This window comes from Plecotus auritus, assembly GCF_963455305.1.
Source record: "Plecotus auritus genome assembly, chromosome: 8".
NCBI classification, from domain to species: domain Eukaryota; kingdom Metazoa; phylum Chordata; class Mammalia; order Chiroptera; family Vespertilionidae; genus Plecotus; species Plecotus auritus.
In genome coordinates this window covers 69,061,003-69,083,899 of record NC_137782.1, presented here as the reverse complement: position 1 = coordinate 69,083,899, position 22,897 = coordinate 69,061,003, and the positions used below count along the sequence as shown (strand labels likewise).

Sequence of the window (22,897 nt, the reverse complement as noted above, 5' to 3'; positions counted from 1 at the left end):
GTATCATATGATCTCATTCTTATGTGGAATCTAACAAAATAAAAATAAACTGATGAACGGAGTGAATCCAGATCCAGAGACATTGAAGCATGGAACAGAGTGCGGAATCTGGGAGGGAAGGCGGGGAAGGGTGGGGGGAAGTGATCAACCAAGGACCTTGTATGCATATATGCATAACCCATGAACAGACAATAGGGTGGTGAAGGCCTGGGGCAGGGGGCTGGAGGGAGTCAATGGGAGGAAAAGGGGGGGGGGGGGCATACTAATACTTCCAACAATAAGGATTAAAAAAAAACAATAATCAAATATTTAATGTGTAAACTCTTCCACCCAGCAATGCTAGTTCAAGGAGTTGATCTTGAAAAACCACCTACGTGCCCTAAGGTGTTTGTAATTACAAGAAATTGGTAAATTAGGTTGCAAACCAAAGATACAGATATGCTTCGTTTTACTGCGATTCGCTTTGTTGCCTTCCACGGGTGTGGCAAAACCCTCTACCAGCAAAAATATCACCCGACTGCCTTTCTGGGTTTATTGCCTTGGTATGGAAGGAACCGCAATTATCTCCGAGGTATGCCTGTGTTTCCCCACCTTTTTAAAAGTTATTCATAAAAAAATGTACATGGCATAAAATATACTTTATTAAGTACACTGCAGAAGTGTTAACGGTATGAACCCAGTTTTGTTTTTTAAAAACGTGTATTTATAGAAAAAGCAGCTTAGAAAGCTGTATACAGAAACGATTGTGATACGAGCTTGGCGTGTGTGTGTAAGGGTTTTAAAGAAATGGTGGTGGGAGCTGAGAATTTTGTTATCATAACTGTACACCTTCCATCGTTTGACTTTTAGGGCCACATCACTTCTATGAGAGCAAAAATAAAGTGCACACTTAAAGCAAATGTTTTCCTCAGGCTACAAGGCGTCTTTCCCTCCCGATAGGGGCTGGCAACCCTCTATCCCCGAAGCAGGGTGCTGAGGAGGCAACACAAAACGAGCTCGTGGACCCCGGGCCTGAGCTTCAGGGATGCCCGGACATGTCCAGCGTTCAGACTCCGTAGTGACAAAAAGGCTGGCAATCCTACCAGACGACGTTCCGCCCCCCCCGAAGGCGCAGCGTTCCTATCCCTTCCTCACCCACTCTCATCCCCCAATGGGTGTCCAAGGAGGGCGGGCTTAGCGCGAAGTAGGCACACGATTAGTCCTGGAACCTCCCGCCCAGGGGTGGGCGGGGCAGCGTGGTGACGTACGATCACGGGACGCAGAGGCGGGGAGTGCAAGCTCGCAGACCCGGCGGTATTAAACGGTTGCGAGCGGAGCGTTCTTGTGATCGTCCTAGGTCTCAGGCTCTCACCTCTGCGGTAGCCCGCTCGCTGTCAAGCCTAGGCCGGCTACTCCTCCTCCTTCACTTCGCCTCTAGCCGCATCGTTGCGACTCCGCCACCATGTTCGAAGCGCGCCTGGTCCAGGGCTCCATCCTGAAAAAGGTGCTGGAGGCGCTTAAGGACCTCATCAATGAGGCCTGCTGGGACATCAGCTCGAGCGGCGTGAACCTGCAGAGCATGGACTCGTCCCACGTCTCTTTGGTGCAGCTCACCCTGCGGTCTGAGGGCTTCGACACGTACCGCTGCGACCGCAACTTGGCCATGGGTGTGAACCTCACCAGGTGAGCCCGGGAGCGGTGGGGGAGCCGGGCCTTCGTCCCCTCACTCCCATTCCCGCCCCCTCTTGGCGGGAGCTTCTTTGAGCTGGCCTTCATTGGCTGGTGTGGGCCATCCCGCTTTCGCATTGGCCTGCTGTGCCTGGGGGCGGGACCCAGTGGAACGCGCGATTCCGAAAGCCCGCGCTGGCTGAGGCGGGAACTCGCTCTTTCCGCGCCATAGTCACAAAGCGGGCGGTGGCGGGAAAATGACGGGCTTCACCAGGCTGCTAGGAAGACACTCTTCCAGAACTCCTTTGGTCATTAGGTGCCGGTGGCCTTGACTGAGAAACCATGGTCGTGGATGACTTTATTTTTAAGAGTTTTATTGTTGAAAGTATTACATATGTTTCCTTTTTATCTCCGTTGACCCCTACTAGCCCGCCCCCGCCTATCCCCAGTCGTGGATGACTTTAACCGCTTTATAGTGTTCCCTACTTGTCTCCTTACTTAGGGACAATAGCTTTTTCTGGTCTTTTATTACGAAGTTGTAGTGATCACCCTCTTGAACTTGAGGAAAGATTTCTCCAGGGCAGTGGCTTGCAACTTTTTGATCACTATCTAGTGTATATATACGTGTTTAAAGTTTTAAAACCCTATGAGAAATATTTACCCATTCTACATGCTGTTGCAGGATTCTAGGGCAGGGAAAATGGGGAAAGTTAAAACAAGGCCAAACAGTGTGGGCAATTTACAGCCAGCTTGTAAATAACAAGCCATTATCTTCGCCAGCCAAGGATACTTGAGAGCAAATGGTTAACAAGTTCCCTAATGAGAGAATGCAGAAAGGGTGGGGGAAAGAAAAAAAGGCAGTTTTATTCCCTAAGCAGAGAAGCCAGCAGTCTCAAGGTTTGGCAAGATAAAGTTGCCAGGTGCTTCTCATGAATTCTGAGAAGGTCACAACAAAGTAAAAAGGATCCTTGAGAATTAATCTATGCCAGAATATTCCAGCAAAGGAATTTTGAAACCTGTAGACTGGAAGGTAAATAACCTACCTGGCTCACTCTTCAGATTAGCTGAGAGCCCATCTGCGCTTCATAAGCCAGATGTATTTGCCTGCTTTGCTTTTTCAATAAAGGTGCGTGCATTAATAAATTGGCTTTTCACAAAAGCCAGGGTCTCAGTCAAGGTCTCTCATATAAATTCATTTATATGAAAAGACAAGAATCGAGGTTGGGAACAGCCCCCTCCCGCTGACTGAGGGGGCTGTCTGGTAACATCTCTCTGGTGCAGGGGAGAGGTGCTTCTAGGCATGCCATGTCTTAATAGTAGCATATTGTTTTTAATGGTGGTCGTGGTCCAATAACTTGCTCAGCCACTAAGAGGATTTGCAACTCAGAATATACTGCATTTTCATTTATATTCAAAAGTGGAAATTACTGGTGGCAGGCTGCCAGATTGCATTCTAAAGTGGCTGGACCGGTTTACAGGTCACCCTGGAGTACATTTACCTAACTTGCCCATTCCTCAGCCTAATGGCTAAAAATGGTAACTCTTTGTTTAATGGCTTAAACTCTAACAATCTTAACGTGGTGTGGATTGTTAGGCTTTTGGCCAGGTGATGCAGGATGTGAAAGAGTCCCCAACTAAAAGAAGAGAGAAATATGTATAGAGAATTTATTTTACTTTCCAGAAGGGAAAGGGGTGTATTGCTAATCAATACAAGGACAAGAAATAAACAGCAGCTGCTCTTTTGAAGGGTAATAGCTGCTGTTGCTAGGTGACAAGAAAGGGTAGGGGGTTTGGAGGTTGAAATTGAGCAGACTTAAGGGGGTTGTAGTTTGTTATTTAGGAGACAATCGGGGGGAGGTGTCCTATCAGTATTTTTTCAAAGCCTGCAAACCATTCTTCAGCAAAAGTTATGAAGAGTTCAAAAGTGGCTTGTTTGAAGAGTGGGGGTAGGACTTTCTATTATTCCTGAGTTGTAAAAACAAGGAGGGTTATACAAAAATGTAGCCTTGAAAGTAAGTTGTAGTTTGAACAGAGGGACTGTTTGAATCAGAGGAGCTAACAAACTTGGATTTTAATTACCAGGTGTTTCTCATAAATTGTGGAAGGCTGCAGCAAAGAGGCCTTTTCTTATTCTTATACATCAATTTTAAATCCTGTGTCTTCTCTGTTCTAGCATGTCCAAAATACTAAAATGTGCTGGCAATGAAGACATCATTACCCTAAGGGCTGAAGATAATGCGGACACCTTGGCACTAGTATTTGAAGCTCCAAGTAGGTTATACTCTTCTACTGAGTTACCTGAAGAAAACTAAACGCAGCATCAGTATTTTCAAAGTTGTGAGAAATTGAAAATAATGTTTTTTGAGGCTTATAATAAGATTTACTTCATAGTTATAAGCTTACATGCTTTTCTTCAATAATGTTTGCTTTCTTTTGGTAGACCAAGAAAAGGTTTCAGACTATGAAATGAAGTTAATGGATTTGGATGTTGAACAACTTGGAATTCCAGTGAGTATCAGTTTGATTGAGTGTACTGTACATGATAGCTACCTAAGATATGTTAATATAATTTAATGCCTACTTCCTAACAACTATATATCTGCTGGTGCATGTTCCAAAGTGGAGTTACAGTACTCTTAAAAAAATGGATCATTGGTTGACTTCATTGTTGCTGAGTATTAAGATTAGATTTTAGGACCAAGGGGCAAAAGTTTATTAGATTAAGTTTATCTACATTAAAGGAGAGAAGTAGTGTTGGAATGTCTTAAAATTCTCTTGTCTGGAAAGCAGTAGTCACACTTGCACCATCGTTGTTCTTATGCCATAGTCTAATGTCCCCTTTTTTTAAAAAAAAAAATATATATTTTTTTTTTATTGATTTCAGAGAGGATGGGGGAGGAAAGAGAAAAATACCAGTGATGAGAAAGAATCATTGATCGGCTGCCTCCTGCATGCCCCATACTGGGGATTGAGCCCACAACCAGGCATGTGCCCTGACCTGGAATGGAACTATGACCTCCTGGTTCATAGGTTCATGTTCAGCCACTAAGCCATGCAGGTCGGGCTCTAATGTCCTCTTGATTTAGCCCTGAAGGATGGATGATTTGGGGAAACTCTACTTCCCTGGATTTTACTGTTAAAAGGTTTAAGCCCTACTTTGTTTCCTTAGTATAATTATTCTTACAATGTACTTGTTTCAGATCTGCATTTCTTTTTTGAGTGGTTGCAGTGCTTTAAGTCACATAATAAGTTTCAACATAATTCTGAGTTCTCCTTTAGATGCTGATTCTTCAGGAAGAGATGGTACCTACCAAATCTTTAATTCCCAGTAATTGATCTTTAGGGTTTTTTGTTGTTTCATTTTTTTTTATAGGAACAGGAGTATAGCTGTGTAGTAAAGATGCCTTCTGGTGAATTTGCACGTATATGCCGAGATCTCAGTCATATTGGAGATGCTGTTGTAATTTCCTGTGCAAAAGATGGAGTGAAATTTTCTGCCAGTGGGGAACTTGGAAATGGAAATATTAAGTTGTCACAAACAAGTAATGTCGATAAAGAAGAGGAAGCTGTAAGTAATTTTAAAATAAACAGAAAAAATACTTTGAAGAGAATTATAACACTGCTTAATATTGGATTAGTCTGTTTGGGCTGCTATAACAAAATACCATAAACATGATTGCTTATAAGCAATGAAATTTTATTTCCCACAGTTTTGGAGGCTGGGAAGCTGGCATATTTAGTGTCTGGTGAGGACCTGCTTCTTGATTCATAGACCGCAGCCGGTGGAAGAGGCAAGGGAGCTTTCTAGGGTCTTTTCTTTTTACTCTATTTCAGAGAGGTAGAAACATCAATGATGAGAATCATTGATTGGCTTCCTCCTGCACACCTCCTACTGGGGATCTAGCCTGTAACCCCAGGCAAGTGTGCCCTGACTGGGAATCGAACCATGACCACCTGTTTCATAGGTCGATGCTCAACCACTGAACCACACCAGCCAGGCTGGGGTCTCTTATAAGGACATAATCCTATTCATGAAGGGCCCACCTCTGAATACCACATTGGGGATTCAGTTTTAACATTAAAGGGGGAGGAGGGGCATGATAAACATTCTCTATAGCAAGATAAATACTAAAAATTAGAGAAAACTCAAAAACAGACAAAATTGCATTTTTACAATTTGTAAAAAGTGGAAGATATTGTTGAAATCTGCAAGTGATTTATAAGTGCCATCTAATTTATAATTTGTAAGCAGGGAATGCAAATTCAATGTTTCCTTTATAAAATCATTGAACAATGTGTTGGTGTATCAAACCCACACATAGTCTTAACACGTTAAGCGCCCAGCCTGTTTTGTCTTGTGGACGGAAAGTATAGTGTCAGTCACCGATGACTAACTGGGCGCTTAACGTGTTAAGAATAGGATTTAGACGCTAGGTGTCTAACCTTTAGGTTTCTGGAGGTATTTACTCTGCTTTTACCAAGTAATTCAGCACAGGATACCTCAACAGAAGGATCTAATTAGGGGTAAAAATCTAGCTGTTAGGAGCTCCTGTATAATCTACATTTAACCAAAAAAATAATACTCTATTTCCTAAATATCCTTAAAATAAGGTTTTCCTGTAATCGGGTGTTCCCTTTTTTTTGTTTGTTTATTATTATTAGAGTATTATAAACTAAAATTCAGTAATTGTACTAAAATAAAACTTGCTAGCCTGTGAACATCAGTTAACTTTGTAAATCAAGAACAATTAAAGGGCCTAATCTCAAGATTATTAGGATTAAGTGTAACATTCAAAGTGCTTAACACAGTATCTGGCATATTGTAAGTTTATAGTAAAGATTAGGTATTTTCTTACCCCTTGCTTGAGCAGTCAGCCCACAGATTAAATGAAGGTAAACTCCGTTTAAATAAAGACTTCTTTACTTTTAATATTGAATGTCCAACAATAAAGCTGACAATACATAAAATAAGGATTTTTTACTAATTTCAGATTTATTTTTTTAATTGATTTTTTAAAGGAGAGGGACATTGATTTGTTGTTCCTTGGTTGTACATTCCTTGGTTGACTTGTATGTGCCCTGACCGGGGATTAAATCTGCAACCTTAGGACAATTCTCTAACCAACTGAGATGCCTAGCCAGGGCTCACATTTATTCTTAAATCTGTATAAAAACACTCCCACACTAAATGAACATATTATGTGTACAACATAGAAAGGCTTATAACCATAATTTCAGTGCACATCATGGTAATGCACCTTCACATATTCTCTGCAATATGAATTTAGTAGTAGTAATACCTGTTATGGATTCTTTAATAATGAGCAGGAAGATTCTTTAGATGTTTCAGTATGTGGATCTCTCAGGTATGTTTGTTCATTGAGCAGGGAATCCTTTGAGTTATAGCTGTTCAAATTGTTTAAACTTCAAGGGGAATCTCAGGTTACCATTCCTCTGGTGCCAGTCTAAATACTTTTTTAAAGTCTATTAAATAGCAAAATCGTATGGACTAATTCCAACTTTTATCTGTCTCCTAAATTACATTTCACTCCCCTTCCAACTTTGATTTTTAAAATTTTCTAACATTAGCTCATCTAAACATTTTAATATTACTTGAAGTATAAACATTAAACTTTACCACATATTATAAGAAAATTATTCAATATTAAGGCAATTTTCGGTGTTCCTATTTCCTTGGTCATGTCAGAACTGCTTGAATCAAAATTTTAAGAAGGTACGTAACATTGCATTGCAGTTGTTTTCAATCCATTGGTTTTACAATTTGTTTTTGCCTCTCTATTACAATTTTCACTTGGAAAAACTAGGTCATTTGTCATTGAGCTTCCCAGAGTCTGGATTTTGCCAATTTCATTCCTTATGTCAATTAATATGTTCCTCTATCTTCTATTTCCTATAAATTAGTAGCTACAGCTCTTGAGGCTTGATATATTCAGGGTTTCTTTGTTTTAGGGGTAGGAGAGCAAGAATACTTAATAGATGGTGGTGTGTACTTCCGGTAGGAGTCATGGGGTATCTGAATACCTTTTTGTGATTTTTAGCACCTATAAATAGTCATTGTCTAGAATAGATTCATTAAGTCATTATGTTTTGCAGAGTTGTAATATATTAATATATTTCATTCCTTTATTTATTAGCTGGTTAATTTTCTAGAGATACTTCATAAATAAATGTTCTTATTACCTAATTTGGTTACCTGAGATTTGGTTCATAAACAGAAAGACAAGCTAAATGGTTGGTTGTTTTGCTTTATTAACCTATTTTCTAAATTAGTTTCATATCACCCTCCTATGTAATAAAAGTTTATATATATATATGTGTGTGTGTGTGTGTGTGTGTGTGTGTGTGTATATATATATATATATATATATATATATATATAAAATGAATATGTTGTAACTTTCTTGGCCTTTTTTTTTTTTCCAGTATGATGAATCATTTGCTTTTTCCCCTTAGGTTGCCATAGAGATGAATGAGCCAGTCCAGCTAACTTTTGCACTGAGATATCTGAACTTCTTTACAAAAGCTACTCCACTCTCTCCTACAGTAACACTCAGTATGTCTGCAGATGTACCCCTTGGTAAGATAATTTGTTAAATCTTGTTTTGTTTTTAATATATTTTTATTGACTTCAGAGAGGGAGAGAGATAGAAACATCAATGAGAGAGAATCATTGATTGGCTGCCTCCTGCACGCCCCCCACTGGGGATCAAGCCCACAACCAGGGCATGTGCTGCCTTGACTGGGAATCAAACCAGGGACCATTTGGTCTGAAGGCCGACACGCTATCCACTGAACCAAACTGGCAAGGGCTAAATCTTGTTTTGTAGGTATGTATGTGGTACGTCTCAGTAATTAACCCATGTTCCTGTCTTCTTTCAGTTGTAGAGTATAAAATTGCTGATATGGGACATTTAAAGTACTATCTGGCTCCCAAGATCGAGGATGAAGAAGGATCTTAGGCGGTTTTAAAATCCAAGAAAACAAAACTAAGCTCTTTGAGAACTGCTTCTGAGATTTCAACATGCTTTTAAAAGTCTTTTTGTCACCAAATTTGTACCAGAGTACATATGTAGATAATGTTTTCTGTAAATAACCTATTTTCCATTCTTTACGATTTAAAGCATAGTCTCAAGTCAAATCTGGTCTTATTAACCTAGAACTACTTCTGCCTTATATAGAAATAGTTTTTAGGATTTTTATAATAAAGGGTTTTGACTATTAATGCAATTTTAATAATTGTTTTCAACTTAAATAAAAGTTTGAATTTCAGATATCACAGGACAGTGCCTTCATTTGAACCTTGACTGTTGCAAGTATCCTAGGGAATTCACAATTAGTGCTGTCTTTTTTGTGTAAATGTTATATATTTTTTTCAATCTAGAGCAGCCAGATATACATTAGATATAGCCATAAAAAGTACTCCAAATGCAGTAGGTAACAAGATATTTGTGAAGATTCAGTTGTCAAATTTATTTTTGTATTCTCACTTGAGCTCAAGAAATGAATGGGAGAATAGAACAAATTCTATATGTTTCATTATTTTGTCTTTTTTGTAAGCAGACTAACACTTTTTCGGAAACTTAATGTACTCAAAGTTAGGTCAGTTTATAAGACTAGTATTGTTACAGGGTAGTGTTTCTTTAGCCTAAGGAACTTTACAAGACTTTGAAGAATTACTAGATCTGTGATAGGGCCCAAGGAGTATGTTTGCAAAATTTTTTTTCTCCAGTATATATAGCTTTGAGACTTACCCCGTAAAGGATGAAAATGGCTTATCTCTTATGGGTGTTGGGTTCAACCAAGAAAGTGAAAAGGCCCAGCAGTTGTGAAACAGGCTATTTAAACATTCCCAGTAATTGTGCTTACAAGATCACAAATTGGCATCCTACATACTGAAGGCTGTTTTATTACAATCCTTTTCCCCATTATATTTTATGTTTGGATTAAATAACTTGTACCTGGACTTGAGTTCTAGTGGTTGAACTTTAGAACTCACTGTATCGGGTGGGTAACCATTACCTTATGTGTGCCTGGGCGGAAGGAGATAGGCAGCAAAGGGGCCTGATGGAGTTTTTTGGAGTGATGAAAATGTTTTATCTAGACAGGTAATGGATGGTTCCAAGTCTGCGTTTGTTAAACCTCATCCTATTGTACTTTTATGTAAATTATACCTTAATAAAGCTGACATTTAAAAGCTTCACGTGTGGCAAAATGTTTCTTGTGGGCAGACCCCTCTCTTTACCTGGGCAAGGCCTGATGGCCTAGGAGAGGGAAACATGTACAAGAGTGGGGCCACTCAAGAGCAAAGTTGTGAGGTAATAACTGGCAAAGACTACAGCTCGCCCCCCCTTGGAAGGGTGGCTGCCCTGGGCACTTGGCCCAGCAGCTCAGGTCCGACAGGATCGGCTTCGGCCCCTTGAGGGGGAAAGGGGGCGCCACTACCTGAGGGGCCAGAAAAGACATAATTGGCTTGTCCAGGGCCTGACTGAGCCGGGCAGGCGGGAGTGGGGTGGCCGGCTGCAAGCCCAGGCCGAGGCGCCTCCGAGAAAGCCCCGATCTCCTGCCGACCGCTGGCCCTAGCGCAGGGCTGAAAAGATGTGTCCGGGAAGCGGGTTGAGGGCGTCGCTCCCGGTGATGCCACTTCCGTTGCGCCGCCTTCCTGTACGTGGTTTCCGGCGTTGATCCGGTCTGGGCGGGGTGGGGCAGGCGGCAGGTAGGTGAGGCGTGTCATGAGCATCTCAGTTTCCAACGGCGAGCGGGCAGTCGACGCGCGGACGACTTGGCACGGCGCTCCGGTAAGGGATGCGTACAGCGGGGCGGGCGCAGGAGTGGTCCTTCAGCCTCCCGGCGGCGCGGAGACGGCTCCCCGCTGAAGTCCAGCCCCGAGCCCTCCGCACCGCTGGCCTCTGTCCAGAAACCGGTTTTGTTTGTTTTCGGTCTAAATTCGTGTGGGTTCTTATTTCTCTTCCTGGCGAGGTCCGGAGACAGGCAGGAAAGTAGTGTGTGTGGAGGCGCGTCGTGCCACGCACTGTGCTGATTGCTTTTAAGATTACTGCAACATTGAGGGGCTGAGGGAATTGAGGGGTTGCGTTGGAGTTGGTAAAAACCCTGTTGGGAACTTTGAAAACATCAATTCCCGTATTTCCTTTTCCCTCTTAGAATTCTTATTCCTCTTCCCTCTCCCTCACGACCTGCGCTTTTTTGTTTTGTTGCGGGTGTATGAATACTGTAGTTAATGGCAGAGTACATAAACTTTGACTAATGCAAATCAGAGATGATTAAGTGCCCTCCTAAACCCCCACATATACCATGTAATCGTATCGCAACACTTAAAAACCTAGTATTTGATTCAGTTTAACCATTTGTTTATAAAATCAACAATAGGCCAAATGGAGTAACAAACCAAAACTTAACCTCACTGCAGTTCGAGTCCCCTCTTTCTGAGGTAAAAATCTTCCATTGTGTACAACTCATCAACACTCCCTTTCAGCTGCTGTATGGGATGCGCCTGTTTCACCACTTGAGTAATAAAGCTAATTAGATCTTCAAACTAGTTGAATTGTTATTTAACACCTTTTAGGGCGGCATATAAGTTGGCATACTCTTTTTTTTTCAATACTTGATATCTTCAGCAGTATGTAATTAATAAAAAGGGATATGAGCATTTAGCACCACTTCCTTTATAAAGCTACTTAGTTTAGGTTTAATGGAGGCCATTTAACATACCTCACTAATACCTGGGATTAAGTATATATAAAGCACCTGCCACCTAACCAGTAATTATTTACTGCCGTTACTATAACGATTATTTGTGAAGTGTCATACCAGAGGAAAGGCAGGCTTTGCTTGTTTGTTTATGTTACCCTTATTGAAATACCTAATTTTCTCTTTTAAAATAAATGAAATAGCTTCACGATCAAAATAGATTTACTTCTCTTTTTATATACAACAGTGATTTTATGGAGGAAAAGTATACAAATGTTTTTCAATTCACATGTCTTTTTTTTTCCTCCTAATCCTCACCCGAGGATATTTTTTCCATTGATTCTCTATAGAGTGTGGAAGGGAGCGGGGAGAGAGAAACATAGATGGGACAAGAGAGACACACTGACTGATTGCTTCCCACACCGGGGGCCAGGACCAGGGCGGGATGGAACATTCAACCTAGGCACTTGCCCTTGACTGGGAATCAAACCTGAGATCCTTCAGTTCTTGGGCCGACACTCCAACCACTGAGCAATGCTGGCCAGGGCTCAAATGTCTTTTTTTTTTTTTTTTTTTAAATTTTGTAAGCGTTTATTTGAACTAAAACCGACTACATAGGCTGGGGAGCAATATCTCAAATGTTCCTAAATGTCATTGTTTTTAAATCTTATCTACTATCTCTTAACTGACAAAATGGCCATGATTTTTTTTAAATGTAGTTATAGAAGTAATCTGGAAAATAAAATCACTACTTTCACTGCTTGAGTGGGGCAGAGAGGCAGGCAAATCAGAAGTCATTGGTACACTACTGATAGCCAGGAGCTTATCCAAATTTGCAAAAAGCTTTACAAATTCTTTGCATTAACAGCATGATATTCATCAGGGGGAAATAGGCAAAATGTAGGTATGAGTGTATTCTATTCCCCACCCTCTCCTTCCTCCCTAGCAAATACGAGAATCACTTGTGTATATGCGTCTCTTGCTTTTTTTCTGAAGCAGGGACAAAAGGCAAACAATACTAAGCATAAAATTTGAACTTTGAAAATTTGGACTTTGCATAAGTCCAAATGACGCTACCTTATACCATCCTGGCTACTGGAATCCCCAGTAGTAAAGTGAAATACTCAAGATTCTCCAGCATAGATGATGGCTACATTGACCTTCAGGTTGAGTTGGACTTGAGTCATTACTCTTCCACCCTGTATGATTTTGGAAAAATTAGGAGGCAGGGGAATGTTGGTGGCAAGGTACATATGAGTTCTGGTTCTTGGTCATTGTCTTGACTTTCATTCTACCAGGACAAACCAGAGTGGGTATATAATGAGGCTATTTTTATTTTGTCAAAAGAGGATCAGGTTCTAAGAGCAGTGGAGCCTAAATTGCCAGTTGCTAGTATGTCATCACAGCCCAGAACTCCAAATCACTGCATCTGAGATGCCTGAATTTATGGGCTATAAAACACCTTTTTTGCTTGCAGACATTAACAGTTTTCCTGGTTTTCAGTCTGTAGCTGCGTCAGTGTGTTATGATGCCATCTCGTACCAACCTGGCTACTGGAATCCCCAGTAGTAAAGTGAAATACTCAAGACTCTCCAGCACAGATGATGGCTACATTGACCTTCAGGTAAGTGCACAAGAGAGCTGATGAGACTGGCTGGCTCTGTTTCTGATGAGCTAGCAGGAAGACCTGACGGGTAGAGGTTTTTGCTAACTGTCCCTGGGGATTAGAGGGAGCAGCAAGAAAGAAACCCAGCACCTTTCAGCCATAGCCTGAAGAGGAGGGATCTTGGCAGAGCTGTTTCAAACCAATATAAATGCAGTTCCTTCCTAAGAATTTTTAGTTGTAATGACAAAGCCCAGCAATTGCAAATTTTATTTAGTTGATCTGAAAAATAATCAGACTGTGTTTTGTTAAGTAGAAAAAAATTTTAAGGGCTATGTCATCAGTTTGTTTACACTTTACTCAAAGCCAGTTCATCTTTTAAGGGAGAAACTAACTGCTAAAGCCAGTAGATTGTGGAATTCCTTCCTCTTTCCTGATGCCATGAGATCCAGTTTATTAAAGGTATTTTTGGTGGCAAACAGTAAGTAAAACAGAGTATTTATTAAGCTTGTACCCTACCCTGATGATTTTTTATAAAATACTTAATGGCGTAGCATCTCCTTTTGCCCATTTCTCCTTAGAGGAGAGTATTTTAGGTAGAATAAGGGCCAAGGAAGAAGTAGCAGTCAGCCATCCTTTTAAATATAAACAAATCAATTATTCTTTGTACTCTTTGGACCTGCACTTAAAGGAGAAAGGTTTTTTGTTTTGTGGGATTTTTTTAGTACATCTGGGAAGTTTCCAGCCAGTTAGGTCAGATATAGCCATGAACCAAACCTTAGGAAGTTTGTTTGTGAATCTTAACCTTGAATTGAACTTGTTAAGGCAGGTTACTTCTCCCACAGTTCCTCTGAGGTGGGTGGTGGCAGGCAACTAATGCTTTAGAAAAAGCTGTTTCTAAAAAGCTTTTGACTGTATGCTGACTTAACTCTAAAAGTCAGAAATCACTTATATTCTTCACTTCTCCAGGGTACAAGCTTAATAAATACTCTGTTTTACTTACTATTTGACACAACTTCTCCAGATGTTCACTCTTGAATCCCTGTAGATCAGTACAGCCTTCCATGTACCAAGCACTTAATAAATACATATCTAATCAGTGAATAACCATAAAGTATCTTCTGTTTTGTAAGAAAGTAGTTTTTTTATGGTCTGGAATGAAACTAGAACTAGAAAGAATAACATTCTGCTGGGATTGCTGGTAGAGCAGTAATTAGAGCTTCATCTCCTGCCTATCCCTTTCCTTTCTCTCCCAGAGCTGAACTGGGCGGTAGGGCTTACTTCAAGACACATGAAGTATTCATATTGGTTCTTACTATCCTCCTTGCTTTAAAGTATCAGCCCTGGTATTTTCATAATGCTCTTGTCTTTTTTTTGTTTCTCTTCCAGTTTAAGAAAAGCCCTCCTAAGATTCCATATAAGGCCATTGCACTTGCTACAGTACTGTTTTTGATTGGCACCTTTCTCATCATCATAGGCTCCCTCCTGCTGGCAGGCTATATCAGCAAAGGGGTAAGCTGAAGGGTTTGTGGGAATTTGCCATGAGGCCTCTAAAATGTAAGCCAGGGCTCTATTGTTTTATATTCGAATCTAGTAGCACAGCAGAAAGAAGAAAAGGATTTTGTTTTATAAAGATTTTGTTCTCTGATAACAAAACATGTGTTTCTTCCTTTGAGCAACCACAAACTTCTCCCACAGTTCCTCTGAGGTGGGTGGTGGCAGGTCAGCAAATTTTTCTTCTGCGATGTTGGGCACTTTTCCCACTCTAGTAGTTTGGGACAGCAAAACTAAGCCTGGCATCCAGGACTCCTGAATTATATAGGCTATAACTGGAGGAGAACGCTATTATTGCAGCTTTGCAGTGCTATAGACATTCTAGTCTGCTTGTGAAAGTCTGGGGCCACTAACCAAGTGAGGACTCTTAGCCCATGAATCAGCGCCTTCTTATATTGGGATTTGGTTGCAGTCCCTGTTGAGCTTCAGTACAATACCTTAGAAACCTGAAGTGATGTTTGCTGGTTCTTGGGCTGCACACAGATACTTAAACACAGCATCTAAGTTGTTCTGAACTTGCATTGACCATAATTCATGTTTGTTCTTCAAACCAGGCGAAGGGATTATGGTCACATTGCTCTGCAGAAGGAACACAGCTAAAAACTGAAACTGGGCATTATCATTGGACTTGGCAGTAGTAGCACTGTCACAATAAAATGGCTGTATATGGGTTTTAAGAAGTATATCTAATTAGGAAGTATATCTAACTAGGTCCTTCGCTGTTTAAAACTATTGTATAGCCACCAGATGTTTACTTGGTATGCAGTCTAAGTTTGAACACCTGACCTCAGGACTGCACCTTCAGTTCACTTTTATTGCAGCATGCAGTATAAATCCCAGGAGTATAGTAAAGTGTCTATTAATCACGTTATAAAAATTGAAAGTGGAAGTGAGATCTACATGCAACAAATACCATTTTACCTTGTGTGGTTTATAAAGACTACTTTATAAAAAAGGATAAAGACATTAAGAAAATTAGTAATAGCTTTTGTCTTGTTTGGGTGTGTTTTTTTGTTTTTTTTTTAAATATATTTTATTGATTTTTTTTACAGAGAGGAAGGGAGAGGGATAGAGAGTTAGAAACATCGATGAGAGAGAAACATCAATCAGCTGCCTCCTGCACACTCCCTACTGGGTATGTGCCCGCAACCAAGGTACATGCCCTTGACTGGAATCGAACCTGGGACCCTTGAGTCCGACGGCCGACGCTCTATCCACTGAGCCAAACCAGTCAGGGCTGGGTGTGTTTTTTTTTTCCACTTTTTATTACAAGACATTTCAAACAAAACAGAAATAGATGGAATAATATAACGAACTCCCATGTGTCCACCACTCAGCGTCAACAGTTACATTTTGTTTCATCGATCCCCCTCAACTTTTTTTCCTGTATATTAAACCAAATATCAGATTTACATTTTGCTGATAAATTCTTAAGTGTGCATCTTCAGTATGTATCTAACAGTTTTTACATAAATCTAGGGGTGTTGTCTTACTATCATTTACCTTGTTCTATTCCTCATATTTCTTGCAAACGGTTAGATTTAGGGGTTTATTTGTTATTTTTAAATTTTCATTAACTTTAGAGGGAAAGAGGAAGGGAGAGAGAAACATCAATTTGTTCCACTTATTTATGCATTCATTGGTTGCTTTTTTTTTTTTTTTTTTTAATTTCAGAGAGGAAGGGAGAGGGATAGAGAGATAGGAACATCAATGATGAGAGAGAATCATTGATTGGCTGCCTCCTGCATGTCCCCTACTGGGGATCGAGTCCGCATCCCGGGCATATACCCTTGACCGGAATCGAACTTGGGACCTTTCAATCCACAGGCCGACACTATATCCACTGAACCAAATCAGCTAGGGCTCATTGGTTGCTTCTTGTATGTGCTCTGACTGGGAATTGAACCCATAACCTTGGACTCTCTAACTAACTGAGCTATTCTGCCAGGGCTAGGGACTTATTTCAATTTGGATTTAGTTTAGTTTTAGAAAGAATATAATTCTCAAACTTCAGTGTCAATCTGAATTACCTTGGGGATTTTTAACACAGATTTCTTTTTTTTCTTTTTTTTTTTAATTTTTTTTGCTTCGGCATATGTCTGAGATTTCGCTGCCTGTGGATTCCTCTAGTATTTTTATGGTTTCCCGTCCTGTGTTTAAGTCCTTGATCCATTTTGAGTTAATTTTTGTGTATGGTGTAAGTTGGTGGTCTCGTTTCCTTTTTTTGCATGTATCTGTCCAATTTTCCCAACACCATTTATTGAAGAGACTGTCTTGTCTGCCTTGTATGTTCATGCCTCCTTTGTCAAATATTAATTGAGCATAGTGGTTTGGGTTGATTTCTGAGTTCTCTATTCTGTTCCATTGATCTGTATGTCTGTTCTTGTGCCAGAACACAGATTTCTTGTTCCCACTCCCAGAGATTTCCAATTCTATATGTCTAGAGTGGGGCGTGAGAATTTGCATTTCCAAAAGGTTCCTAGGAAATGCTGGTGGTCCGAGGACTACATTTTGAGAACATTGATAGAGCATTACTTTAGGGGGCACATAATGATTGTCCTCATTTTTAGTCGATATTAAGATTGATCCCTGGCCCCGCCGGTGTGCTCAGTGGTTGAGCGTCGACCTATGAACCAGGAGGTTCTGGTTTGATTCCCGGCCCACATTTTGGTGGACCCCTTGTACAGTATCAAAGAGAAAGAAACAGAAAAGCCAGTTTTTAAAGAAACCATACAGTGATTAGCCTGTGTTAATCCTAGTGTCAGAAACCTCATTGGGACAGGCAGGTCTTTCTAGAAATTGTCTTTAGGAGGACAGAATTGTATGGTTACTCCAGATAAATGGGTGGACTTACTGTTTTTGGCTCTGCAGCATGGAGCCTAGTTATGGAATTTAGCTACAGGAGAAATGACTTGTTTGTAACTTACTCTTACTCAGAGCCCTGGCTGGGTATGTGGTTTGGTTAGAGCATCGTCCCAATAACCAAGGTTGTGGGTTTCATCCCTAGTCAGGGTACATACAAAAATCAACCAATGATTGATGAACCTCAGAGGGAAGGCAGGGGAAGGTGGGTGGGAAGAAATCAACCAATGAACATGTATGCATATATGTTTAACCTGTGGACACAGACAATGTGGTAGTGAGGGCCTGGTTGCGGGGGACAGGAATGGGCTGGAAGAGGTTTATGGGGAGAAAGGAGGATCTATATAATCCTTTTAATAATAAAGATTTTAAAAAATAAAAAATAAAACAACCAATGAATGCATAAATAAGGGGAACAACAAACTGATGTTTCCCTCCCTCCCTCCTTCCATTCCATTCTGTCTAAAAATCAATGGAAAAAAATATCCTCTGGAGAGGATTAACAACAACAACAACAAAAGAGAGGGAGAAACCTTACTCTTAATCTGAAAAAAACATCGTTCCATAATTTTGATTTCTGCTCCACACAGACTAGGGATTTTTAGCTTTTTGTTCTGCCTTTGACATTGTTCTCATGTACAAAACACTCCTGTCATGAATTTCTGTCATTATATGTAGATTCTCATTTGGGGGGGAATAGGGGCTGCTTATATTGAACAAAACCCCTGGAAAGGCTCAAGAGCCCCTCTTGAGCAGGCCTGCCGCTTATTTGAGAATCGCTGTTCCAGGTTAAGGAACAAACCCTTTATCTAAAATCAGCATAAGGAGGCAGTCGCTCTGGTAACAAGTGCCCTGGGGGGGAAAACTGCCCCTTTTTTTCCTCCATTTTTGGGTGTTTTTTTTCTTTTTCTTTCTCTTAGTTGGCCTTTCCATGAACTCTGAGGACTTATTGGGGAGGATTTGGGAGGGTAGGGCTAAAGAGAAGGCTTTGCTGATAAGGTCAGAGCAGAGCCTCAAGGGACCCAGCAACATTAAACTCCTCTCCCTTAGGGACCTCCAGCACAGGGAGGAAGGCGGAAATCCTTTTCCCACCGGAGCCCTGTGGTTTTGTTCCAAGGCCTCACTGTGGCTCCCCCATTTTACATACTCATTAATAAGAGGAAGGTCCACTGGGCCAACAGACACTGGCATGATTTCAATGAGCTATTCAGCCAAGGTGATCGGGGCTGGGGCAAGCAGCTCAGTTATTTAAGTCACAGCACGAGGGACATGTTCTGCTTCCCTAGGAGTTGAGTGCCAAGACAACATACAAATGCCTCTAAAGTTGCCTTTTCCACCTAAAATACCTGGCCCTTCTATCCCTCTCAGGTTCATGTGGCCTGCTCTGATGTTTCCATAATATCAGGAAATAGAACCCTTTTGTCCCTTTGTCCTTCACCCCTGTTCACAAGATACGTCTATTGCTCTGCCTTCCTTATATTCTCTTAAGCTTCCTACTCCTGTCTTTGTGCCTGTTTCAAGCTGCTGCTGCCTCTATTTCTGGTGAAGATCTTTCAGAGCCAGGCTCAGGCCTCTAAGTGCTGTGTTGGGTATCAGCATTTTGTTTTTACCTTTTACATGTGATCGTGCTGTCATTCTGTTTTAACCTAATAAATCAGTGGACTTGTTTACAATGTGATATTTTCTATTAAATCCAATGTATTTTTTAAAAACCATTATATTAGTTCCAGGTGTATAATATAATTATTCAGTATTTGTATATATTGTGAAAGATCACCACAATAAGTCTAGTTAACATGCATCACCACATATAGTTATACATTTTTTGTGTGTGATGAGAACTTTTAACATCTTCTCTCTCATCAACTTTCAGATATACTAGTAGAGTACAGCATTCTTAACTGGAATCACCATGCTCAGGACTTATTTTATAACTGGAATTGTGTACCTTTGACTACTTCACCTCCCTACTGCACAATGAAGAGCTTTTAGTAATATTTTGGCAATACCTTGTTATAAGAGACAAAAACAAGGCACAGGGAGTGTTCACAACTAAAAACTTTAAAGAAGGAGCAGAAGAAAATAAGCCAAAATATCTTATGAACATGGATAATTTATTTTCTTTGTAATTTTTTGTATTTTACAGTTTTTCTACAATTAGTAATCAGGAGAAAAAGAGATGTAAAACCTTTGCTAGGTAGTGAATTTCAAAGAAAATGCACTGAAAAGTATAAGATGCTGATCTATGGATTGGACTCCTCATGTATTATTTTGAATTTGTAACTTGTGTGGTACTAATGCGTTTGCCTCCTTTTGCCACCAGGGGGCAGATCGGGCCGTTCCTGTTCTGATCATTGGCATCCTGGTGTTCCTGCCAGGGTTTTACCACCTGCGCATCGCTTACTATGCATCCAAAGGCTACCGGGGTTACTCCTACGATGACATTCCAGACTTTGATGACTAGCACCTACCTTAGCCCTGAGGGGCAGAGTCAGATGGGACTGAGCTCAGCTTTAAGATACTGAGCAGAAACTATAGCTTAGGGCTAAGGAATTCTGCAGGTTGCAGATGCTTAACAAAACAATGGCCATGTTTTATGGGTCCATCCTAAGAGCTTACAATTAGCTAATTAGGGCATGCTTTATATTTCATCTCCTGGCCCTGACAAAAGCTGACAAGTTTTTCCACATGAACCAGTATCATGGAAGAATAGCAATGTTAATTGGAGAAAGTGGGAGGCTATTCTGGTTCATAGGTTGCTGCCACCACCCTTTTTAGAGTTGAGCATTTCTTTTAAATAGTCTTTATTATCAGTTTGTTCTTGTTGTAAATGGAAGAATGCAGTATGTCAAATTTCTCATTACTAAGTAATTTATTTTGAAAATACGTAAGTATTTTACCCCCTGTTCTAGTGGAAGACCTTGGCAAAATCAAATATTAGTGTGGGTGCATCTGAAATATTTTTTACTTGCTTTCTTATTCAGAGCAATCAGGAATTTTAAACCTCAGAGCAAGTTTTCAAAATGTAAACACTTTCTCTGCTCACCATTCCTTGGCCAGCACTGATCTGGCTCACAATTAGGTTGGGCACCATGTAATTTGGGTAATTCTATCCTTTATAAATTAAGATGTTCTGTATGTCATGCCTTTAAGGACTAGACTTTTGGCAGTTTTCTAAGGAAAAATGTAGATAAGTGGTTGTTAGTTAGAGTTTATAACCCCATTGTTAGCACCTTGTATTATGATGTCCTTTTCCTGAAGACTGCAAGATTTGGCCTGGATCCCTAGGGGACTAGACTGCCTTAGTTTGATTCTGTTTCCTAGCTTGCAAAAGGTGACTTATGTTCAAAACAAAATGTCGAAATCTAAATCCTACACTTAAATGAGTTAACTTTAAACATATTTCAGAAAACATTTTAATGATTAAATGATATCTTAGATCCCAATACCCAGGACTACTTTTATTTTTAGATAACTGGCATTGTAGGTCAGCCTGCTTTCCAGTAATTCTTTTACTCTGAGGTTGTGTATTGGCATCTAGAGGCCTGGAAGTGCTATTAGCTGGGATTTGGAGGACTCTGGGTAGAGCAAGTTTAACTGGGGAGGATGAGTTCAACTTTGGGTGTGTTAAGTTTAGGTGTCTGCTTGACATTCAAAAGAGCTGTTGACAAGGCATTTGCAATGCACAGGTTTGCAGTACAGGAAGGGAGCCTAGGCTGGAGGTAGAAATTTGGGAGTCAGTGTTGGGACAATATATCCAGGAACCATGGGGCTGGATGAGATCACCCACAGAATTTACATGGGGTAAAACACTAGAACTCAGGAAATGAGGGACAAAGAGGGTGACCTGAAGCACCCTCCAAAATTAGATACATATGTTAATGGGAGGGTAGGTTGGGGAGTCCAGTAGCCTGATAAAAGTTCTTGGGCCTTGGCAATGAAAATGTGAGGAAATATATAAAGCTCTGTCCTGGGCAGTATTTGCAAAGCAAAGCTCAGACCAGAAGGTCTTTTTTATAAGGGTAATGATGCTATTCGTAAGGATAGGGGGAAATGGAACAGGAGGACAAAGTGTGCATTTGGAAAGTATGCATTTGATTGGGGTGAGTAAACATTTGCGCCCCCACCCCATTCCCCAAGGTTATCTAATTAAGTTTCTTGTATACCCTTTCAGAAACATTCTAAGTATGTATGTGTATATCCTTAAAAAAAAAAAAAAAAACATGGTCTCCCATTGTATAGTTTTATAATTTCCTTTTTTCTACCTATTTTTTTTTTATTGATTTCAGAGAGGAAGGAAGACAGAGAGAGAGAGAGAGAGAGAAACATCAATGATGAGAGAGAATCATTGATTGGCTGCCTCCTGCACATCCCACACCCAGGGATTGACTCACAACCAGGGTATGTGCCCTAACCTGGAATTGAACTGTGACCTTCTGGTTCATAGGTTGATGCTCAACCACTGAGCCATGCCAACCAGGCTCTACCTATTCTATTTTGTGTATTTTTCCATATCCACAGAGATCAGCTATATTTTTATTTATTATTTCACCTGAGGATATTTTTCCATAGATTTTTAGAGAGAATGGAAGTGGGGCGGAGAGAGAGGGACATCAATGCGAGAGAGAGATACATGGATTGGTTGCCTCCCTCAGGCACCCTGACCAGGGCTGGGTATCACCAGGGCTGGGGATCGAGCCTGCAACTGAGGTACGTGCCCTTGACCAGAATCAAACCTGGGACCCTTTAGTCCACAGGCCAACACTCTGTCCACTGAACCAAACCAACTAGAGCTTCAGCCACATTTTTTTAAATGTAAATTATAAGTACAGTTTATCATGCTGTGCATGTAGTCACAGGGTCCTAAGAACAGAGACCATAAAAGTCAGATTCCTAGAGCATGATTTCCTTGGATGTCCCCTGAGGGATGGTCCTCATTCTGTTTGAACATTCAGGCTCATAATTTCATTCCATTTGGGATTGTTACAGGTATACTGTTTATTAAGCCAAAATCAGAATCCCTGTAAATATGCATTGACAGCAGTTGTATATTCTGGTGCTTTATAGAAAACATCTAGCCCAGCTGGCATGGCTCAGTGGTTGAGCGTCAACTATGAATCAGAAGGTCACAGTTCGATTTCCCGGTCAGGGCACATGGCATGGGTTGGGGTGTGCAGGAAGTAGCCAATCAATGATTCTCAGCACTGATGTTTCTATATCTTTCTCCCTCTCCCTTCCTCTCTGATATCAATAAAAATATATTTTTAAAGAAAAAACATCTAGACCTCCATAATAATAGTGAATGTTGCTTGAACCCTTTGCCCAGTGTTGTGTCAAGCACTTACATTATGTACTCTATTTCATTTTAGTCCTTGGGGAAAACCCTGGGTTGGGTAAGATTCTTAGGTAATAGGTTGGATATTTGCAAGTCAAATTTAGGAAAAGCCTGAATTGACTTATCAAGTATGAAAGCCAAATGAATTTAGGGGCTGGACAAGTAAAGAA

General features: G+C 40.6%; 2 protein-coding genes across 2 annotated transcripts; both read left to right on the top strand.

Annotated features, from left to right (window-relative positions):
* Nucleotides 1-1,240: 1,240 nt before the first annotated feature.
* On the top strand, nt 1,241-9,867 carry PCNA (proliferating cell nuclear antigen). The gene is made up of 6 exons (XM_080684994.1): nt 1,241-1,662; nt 3,821-3,918; nt 4,088-4,155; nt 5,021-5,215; nt 8,122-8,245; nt 8,548-9,867. The coding sequence occupies exons 1-6, from the start codon at nt 1,442-1,444 to the stop codon at nt 8,625-8,627; spliced, it is 786 nt and encodes a 261-aa protein (XP_080541120.1). The 5' UTR covers nt 1,241-1,441; the 3' UTR covers nt 8,628-9,867.
* Nucleotides 9,868-10,333: 466 nt separating this feature from the next.
* Nucleotides 10,334-21,630, top strand: TMEM230 (transmembrane protein 230). Its single transcript, XM_080683214.1, has 4 exons — nt 10,334-10,463; nt 12,877-12,997; nt 14,366-14,488; nt 19,716-21,630. The coding sequence occupies exons 2-4, from the start codon at nt 12,899-12,901 to the stop codon at nt 19,854-19,856; spliced, it is 363 nt and encodes a 120-aa protein (XP_080539340.1). The 5' UTR covers nt 10,334-10,463; nt 12,877-12,898; the 3' UTR covers nt 19,857-21,630.
* Nucleotides 21,631-22,897: the final 1,267 nt, after the last annotated feature.